The sequence below is a fragment of the Mus caroli genome, chromosome 9 (genome assembly GCF_900094665.2).
Source record: "Mus caroli chromosome 9, CAROLI_EIJ_v1.1, whole genome shotgun sequence".
NCBI classification, from domain to species: domain Eukaryota; kingdom Metazoa; phylum Chordata; class Mammalia; order Rodentia; family Muridae; genus Mus; species Mus caroli.
Genome location: NC_034578.1, coordinates 109,874,055 through 109,881,437, shown reverse-complemented (window position 1 = coordinate 109,881,437; position 7,383 = coordinate 109,874,055). Strand labels below are relative to the sequence as shown.

At 49.5% G+C, this 7,383-nt stretch overlaps 1 protein-coding gene across 1 annotated transcript in view; it reads right to left on the bottom strand.

Annotated features, from left to right (window-relative positions):
- Positions 1–7,383, bottom strand: part of Glb1 (galactosidase beta 1) — a 71,746-nt gene that overhangs the window by 52,241 nt on the left and 12,122 nt on the right. Inside the window, exons 2-4 of the mRNA XM_021172646.1 lie at positions 4,843–5,012; positions 1,942–2,092; positions 654–714 (exon numbers count right to left, since the gene is read on the bottom strand). Coding sequence (XP_021028305.1) covers positions 654–714; positions 1,942–2,092; positions 4,843–5,012 — 382 coding nt within the window. The remainder of the gene's footprint in view (positions 1–653; positions 715–1,941; positions 2,093–4,842; positions 5,013–7,383) is intronic.

Genomic DNA, 7,383 nt, shown 5'->3' with positions numbered 1-7,383 from the left:
ACATGCACACACACACACACACACATGGGCACACACACTGACACATGCACACACAAACACATGGGCACACACTGACACATGCACACACACACACATGGGCACACACACTGACACATGCACACACACACACATGGGCACACACGGGCACACTCACACAAACGCACGCGCGCACACATTTGTGAAAACAGAGATGCAACTGAATGACTGTTTAAGGTCTTACAGCTAAAATAATGTCTCATGTTCTGAAAAGATAAGACAAAAAGCTGTCACTGACAAATCACTTTGAAAATGCAAAAAAACAGAAGGCACACAGCTACCAAGAAAACTAGTGACATCATCCCAGAAACAACCCTGCCATTTTGACTAGCTGGCTGCGTAATATACTAAGTGTGTAGGAAGAAAATACAAGTGCTGAACCCAGTTGGTTAACCGCCAACCAGGTTGCAAACTCAAAAAGCGACCCACTTATCAGTGAGATCTGTTCAAGCCTGCGAAGGAAGCTGTGTCTCCTACATACTCGCTGTCCAGTGAAATGAGACTTCCACCCTACTCAGGGGTATTTATACAGAAGAAGTCCCCCTTCAAATGCCTGGCTCTTTTGATATCAAGTGTCTAGTCTCTCGTGAGTCTTTTAAGGGGCAACGGTAACTCACCTGGGTCAGAAGACCGGAGAACGATAGATGGTTTCTCTAGTAGCCAAGCAGGTAAGCCCCCCTTTGAGAGAGAAAACAACAGCCAATTTGTCTGTCACTTTACGAGAGATTGCTGTCAGCAGGGAGGGAAAAGACAGGGGAAAATGACCCAGGCTTCTGGGAAACTACAATATAGAAAAAATTAGGACCTCTCTATTAAACATGTTCTGAGAATCAAGACACCATCCCCACTTTGTTTTGAGCTAAGTCTAAAACTGGACTCCCCCCAATCCACCCCCACACATCCTCTCCCCCACACATCCTCCAGGGCACCTGCTGGCCTCAGACTTTTGATCCCCCTGCCTGTGCCTCTCAAGCGCTTGGATTACAGACATCACCACACTCAGTAAACCCCCTCCCCCGTTTCTTTCTCTTTAAATATTTATTTATTTACTGTTTTGCCTGTATGTATGTATGTATGTATGTATGTATGTATGTATATGCACTGTGTGCATGCAGTGCCCTCAGCGGCCAGAAGAGGGCGCTCGACTCCCCCCCCCCCCAAAGCTGGAGTTACAGAGGTCATGAGCCACCATCCAGGTGCTGTGACTGGAACCCAGGTCCTTTGGAAGAGGAGCCAGTGCTCTTAACTGCTGAGTCATCTCTCCAGCCCCTTGCTTTCTCTCCCTCCTTTTCTTTCCTTCTCTCCTTATACTTTAGTTTTACTTGCTGTTGTTTGCTTTTGCAGCGTTGGAACTGACATGCTAGCAAGGACTCTACAACGGGGCTACATTCCCCCTCCCCCCAAATTTTTATAAAATTTATTTTATACCTATGAGCACACTGTAGACTTTCACTCTCTTCAGACACACCAGAAGAGGGCATCGGATCCCATTACAGATGGTTGTGAGCCACCATGTAGTTGCTGGGAATTGAACTCAGGACCTCTGGAAGAGCAGTCAGTGCTCTTAACCACTGAGCCATCTCTCCAGGCCCCAGAGCTCTTTTTATGCACACAGCTTCTCTTAATTTTATAACTAATCCACGAAGGAGACAAAGCAGAGCACACTCCATGTCTATGATAGAGGAAGCCATGAGGAAGTCCCCTTGTTCTGCCTCCCGCCTGCTCCTCGCTGCCTGGCACCTCGCTGAAGGAATAAACCCTGGCGGGCCACAGCACCACTTGCTCTATCTTGAGTCTTAGCTCACTTTAATCCACTTTGCCCAGAGCCCCACCCCCACCCCGTCTGCCTCTCCTGCCCTTACTCACACCCACCAGGCAGGCAGGGCCCTGCGACTGGAAGCTCACCATGTCCCACTCTGCACAGATGTAGGGCCCAGGCCTCAGGATCACCAGGAGTCCCAGCTCATGAGCCAACTGAATGAAATGCTCCACATCACGGTCCCCAGAAAACTCATATTGTCCTGGTTGGGGTTCATGGAAGTTCCAGGGCACGTACCTGTGAAGACACACACGGCTGAAACCCTCCCAGGTGGCAGCTGAACGGGAGGGAAGAGAAGGGGGCCCAGGCTCTGTGAGCACTTGACACCTTGGGTCTAAGAGTGGAACATGGGCCAGTGCTAAGGCACTGGTGGGTAAGGGGGCGCGAAGCCTGACCCTAGGAGTTCAATCCCAGAACCAGCATAGTGTAAGCAGAGAGCTATTTCTACACGTTGTCCTGTGCTCTGTCTTCCATACACACACAGCAGCACACTTACACACACACACACAGGGCGGGGGAGAAAGGGGGGGGGTAAAAAACAGGTGTAATAAAGAAACCCCTTACAGAAGGAGTGGGATTACCAAGAACTAATATCCAGTTTTGCAATACTACACTGAAGTGGCAGCTTGCCTCCAATCCTGGAAGCTAAGCACAGCCAGCCAGGTCGGGCGAATACTGGGATGGGAGTCACAGAGCCTGGCATGAATCAGGAGGCCGAGGCATGCCCTCTCTATGACACACTGGAGATGATCCAGCAGGGCCACTCAGGACCTTGTTCATTCTCTCTCTTGCTTCCTGACTGATGGGAAGATCGTGTGAACAGAGATGAACCTGTGGTTTTTTGTTTGTTTGTTTAGTTTTGTTTGTGGTCTGGTAGGATTACAGGTGATGGCCTCCATCCACAGAACTGCTCTGAGGGCATGAATGGTATTTATCAGCTTTATCTGCCAAGGCGGATTTATTTCAGACAGCTTCTTGGTCAGTTCTGTACGCCTCTCTTCATCAAATTCTCCTTTGGCTTCAGTTTATACCTGGCTTGTTTGAAACGCTGAGAATCGAACACAGCCTTGAGCGTGCCCAACACCCCCTCTAACATGGAACCCTAAACCAGGCCTCGATGAAAACAATCTATAGAAACTGTGACAGAAAAAAAAAATATCGTCAAGCACACCGAAAGCTTTAACAAGAAAAATAAATGCACGAATTCTAATTATCGTGTTAAAGTAATATGAGATTCGTATTTAAAAAATAAAGGTTAAGCCCGGCAGTGGTGGCGCACGCCTTTAATCCCAGCACTCGGGAGGCAGAGGCAGGCGGATTTCTGAGTTCGAGGCCAGCCTGGTCTACAGAGTGAGTTCCAGGACAGCCAGGGCTATACAGAGAAACCCTGTCTCAAAAACAAACACTTTAATAAAAGTAAGAATAATTCAGGCATGGTTCTTACCTGTTAATATAATCTTAGCTCTCAAGAGGCTGAGGCAGGATTGTGAGTTCTAGATTAGCTTGAACTACATAGAGAGAGATCCTATCTTCTTTAAAAGGGGCAGTGTGTGTGTGTGTGTGAGAGAGAGGGGGGGGAGAGACAGAGAGAGAGAGACAGAGAGAGAGACAGAGAGGGAGAGAGAGGGAGAGAGAGAGAGGGAGACAGAGAGAGAGAGAGGGAGAGAGAGAGAGGGAGACAGAGAGAGAGAGACAGAGAGAGGGAGAGAGAGAGACAAGAGAGAGAGAGAGGCACTCAGAACTGCCTGAAACTACAGTTCCAGGGGCTATGTCTCCCTCTTCTGGCCTCTGAGGGCATTGCAAGCAAATGATACATAGACATATGTTATATGTTATGTCTATATGTACATCTATAACAAGAAACAAAACAAAACAAAACAAAACTCTCACCCAGTCTAGAGACCTACATAGCCTGTGGTAAAGTCCTTGCCCATCACATGCAAAAGCCTGAATTTGGCTCTCAACACTGAAAACAAAACCACAGAAGAAATCTCTACCCTACAAGACAAAAGACTTTTGTCAGAATACCAGGCCAGGAAATAGAACGACCCAAACGGAACCGGATCCCCCAGCTCTGGTGCGGATGCACAGTGCACTGTCACTCTTGGCACGAAAGCCTTACGGATGGGCCCCACAAGCATCCTCCTCCCTTATCCCGTAGATCCAGGAACTCAGTGTGCTAACAACTGTGAGGGAACTCAGATCCGCCCTGCCAGGGGCCGTAGAAACAGAAGAAGTGGGGGAATCCCCTAGGTATCTACCAAACCCACTAAGGCTTTCTCAACCTTTATCTTTTAAGATGTTATCAGCCATTCACACCGGCTCTGCAAAATCCAGAGTGATCAGCTGCCCCAGCTTCCCCCCCAATTAGTCATCTCACAGAATCAGAGGAGACGGGGACATGCCTGTTGATGTGAACCTATAGCCTGGGTTCAAAAAAAAAATTAACCCACTAAGTCAAGCTGGGTTCCAAATACCTAAGCACAGGCTCACTTCCTCCATACTAAAAGCAGCCACACTCCAGACCCTTCATGTTTGGCTCCTCGCTGGACCTCGGACCAAAGACGTGACCTTGGCAGAAATGTAAGTTTTATGAACTATATATAATCTGCCTTCATCTTTATTGGTGTATTGTGTGTGCACACAAACATGTGCGTGCACACATGTAGATCAGACGACACCCTGTTCTCTTCTACCATGTAGGTCCCCAGGATTGAACTCAGCCTGTCAGGCTTGGCCGCAGACCTCTGTACCTTCTGAGCCACAGTCTGGCCTCCTCCTACCTTTGCTTCTTCAAGCTGATTTCAACTTTATGGTTTCTGAGGACAAAGTTCAAGGGAGAAGTGCTTCGCTCTCTTTAGAAAGGCCAGTCAAACTCCTAATGAGCCAGCCCCATAGGGCTGCACACAGAGCTCTCTCCTACTTGTGTAGGGTGGGTGTTGGGGAGTGGGGAAAGGGGTGGGTCTTGGGCAAGCGCCCTTCCTTACATCTGGATCGCATTCAGCCCCGCCATCTTCATCTTCAGCAGCCGGTCCTCCCAGTAGAAGCGGGGTATCCTGAAGTAGTGAATGCTTCCCGAGATGTATCGGAATGGCTGTCCATCCTTGAGGAAGCGGTCCCGGCTGTAGTCGAGCTTAAATGTCCTCTGGGAGACATTCTGCAGGGCAAGTAAGGGACCCCGTGAGAATGTGAACCTTTAGGTCAGAAGTGGAGCTGGGGGGTGGGGTGCAGGTGCAGGGGGATTAAGTTACACAACGAGTAGACTTAAGTTGCACAGTAACTTATAAACAAGTCACTGTTCAGCCCAGCTAAGGTGACGTGGAGGAAGCTATCTCCTACTTTGGCTCTACTCCCTAAACCGGGAGCCTATGGATGTGCAGGAGCTGGGACTATATCCACCGAGCTGCGTGTGAGGCATGGAGACAGGGGTACACCCATCAGCTCAACAGCAGTGTCCCTTGGATCCCCGGGACTATAAAAGGCAGGGCAGAAACCAATGGATCAGATGTGGGGGATGTAGTGTCAGAGAAGTGGAGGAAAGAGGATCAGAAATCCAGGTTGATCATTGGCTATATACAGATTGAGGCCAGCCTGTGCTAGCTGCTGCTCTGAGTCCCAGGGTGACCTGGGCAAGTGTCCCTCTCCGACTCTACATCTCATTCCGAACCACCAGGGAACCAGAGGAAAGGAACGTTCAAACGCTACTGCTTTTTTTTGGGGGGGGGGGGGCAGGGGTTCAAGACAGGATTTCTCTGTACAGTCCTGGCTGTCCTGGAACTCACTCTGTAGACCAGGCTGGTCTTGCACTCAGAAATCTGCCTGCCTCTGCCTCCTGAGCGCTGGGATTAAAGGCGTGCGCCACCACTCAAATGCTATTCTTGAAGCTGCAGGGCACAACCCAGTTTGTGAATTGAACTGAAGGGGTCTGGGGCAAGTAAATCAAGCACCTTTTCATGGGGACAGAGGACAACGCAGCGCAGCGCACACAGCACAGTATTACCTCCAAAATGCCTGGTACATAGTGTGGAGTTACTTATATATATATGACCTTCAGCCAGTACAATGGCTGAAATGTCATAAAGTTTCAAGGAACCCAGTTTGGAGTTCCTATCAGAGCTGTTAGGCAGCGTGGAACACTGCCCCCTAGTGGACAAAGACAGGTAGCAACCGGCAACAGGTACCCACCAAACCCGGGATACCAGAAGCCATCTGCCTCTCAGCCCAGCATTGAGGAGCTGCCACATGCACCTTGACGCTTTCAGAAAACAATGCCAGGATTCGTCAGCATCCTAGCCCGCAGCGATGCTGGAACATCTCACAACAAGTGTGAGAGTTCACACGAGGTCTGGTATCCACCCAGGGAGTTGGCACCTCCACGGATCCATCGGAAATCTGTTAAGAAAGCCCCTATCTCAGGTCTAATTCTCTGCTCCCTCTTGGTATCCCTAAGGTCGAATCGATTATGACTTAGGACCATAGCTGTCGTCAGACACCACCCCTGTTGCTTTACCAATGAGGCTGACATTGAGCAGAGCGGGAATGGTTCTGGAAAAACTCCTCCCTTGTGTAGAGGAACTGGTCACAAGCTCTACGGGGCTGAAGACAGAGGCATCCAGACCTAGGACTGCAGAGTGCAGTTAACGAGGACTTAACAGAAGTATTGTCCTAAATAGCAGACAGACTGGCCGATCGCCACAATTTGGGCTAGAAAATGAGGTGTATATATTCACAGGCCTCCCCATGCTCCTCCTTCCTGTGCTCATTTGGATTCTCAAGCCACCGGCCCCCAAACCCTTACTGTAGGGTCTTGTTTCCGGAGGAACCTAAATGAAGGCAAGCGGTACCAGTAATGGCCTAAGATGAAGAGTAACCTTGACTGTCTCCAAGAACAGAGACGAAGTGTGGAGGTTGAGAATGGTACCCATGGCCTCCTATAACTGAATGCTCGGTCCCCAGACGGTAGAGCTGTCTAGCAAGGATTCGGAGGTGTGGCCTTGTTGGAGGAGGTGTGTCACTGGGGGTGCGCTTTGAGGCTTCTAAAGCCCAAGTCATTCCTAATCCCCCCTCTCTGACTTGAGCTTGTGGATCAGTCGTGAACTCTCAGCTACTGCCCTGGCACCAGGTCTTCCTGCCTGTGGCCCTGCTCCCTTCCATGATCATGGACTCTAAACTCTAAGCAAGCCCCACAACTAAATGCTTTTTTATAAGTTGCCTTGGTCATGGCGTCTCTTTACAGCAACAGAACAAACACTGACTAAAACAAAGGTATCTGTGAGGGAGTTCCCAGGGAATTTTAAATGGTGACCCCCTCTGACTGTGGGTGTTACTATGCATGGGTTGGGGGCCGTGGATGAAGAAAGAACCCAGGCCGAGTACCAGCACTTATTTCTGTCTTTCTACTCTGGACCCAAGGTGACCAGCTGTCTGTCCCACATTCCTACCATTGTGCCTTCCCCATCATGATGGACCGCACCCCCCACACCACAATCCAAAAGCGAACCCTTAAGTTTCTTTTTTTTTTTTTTTTT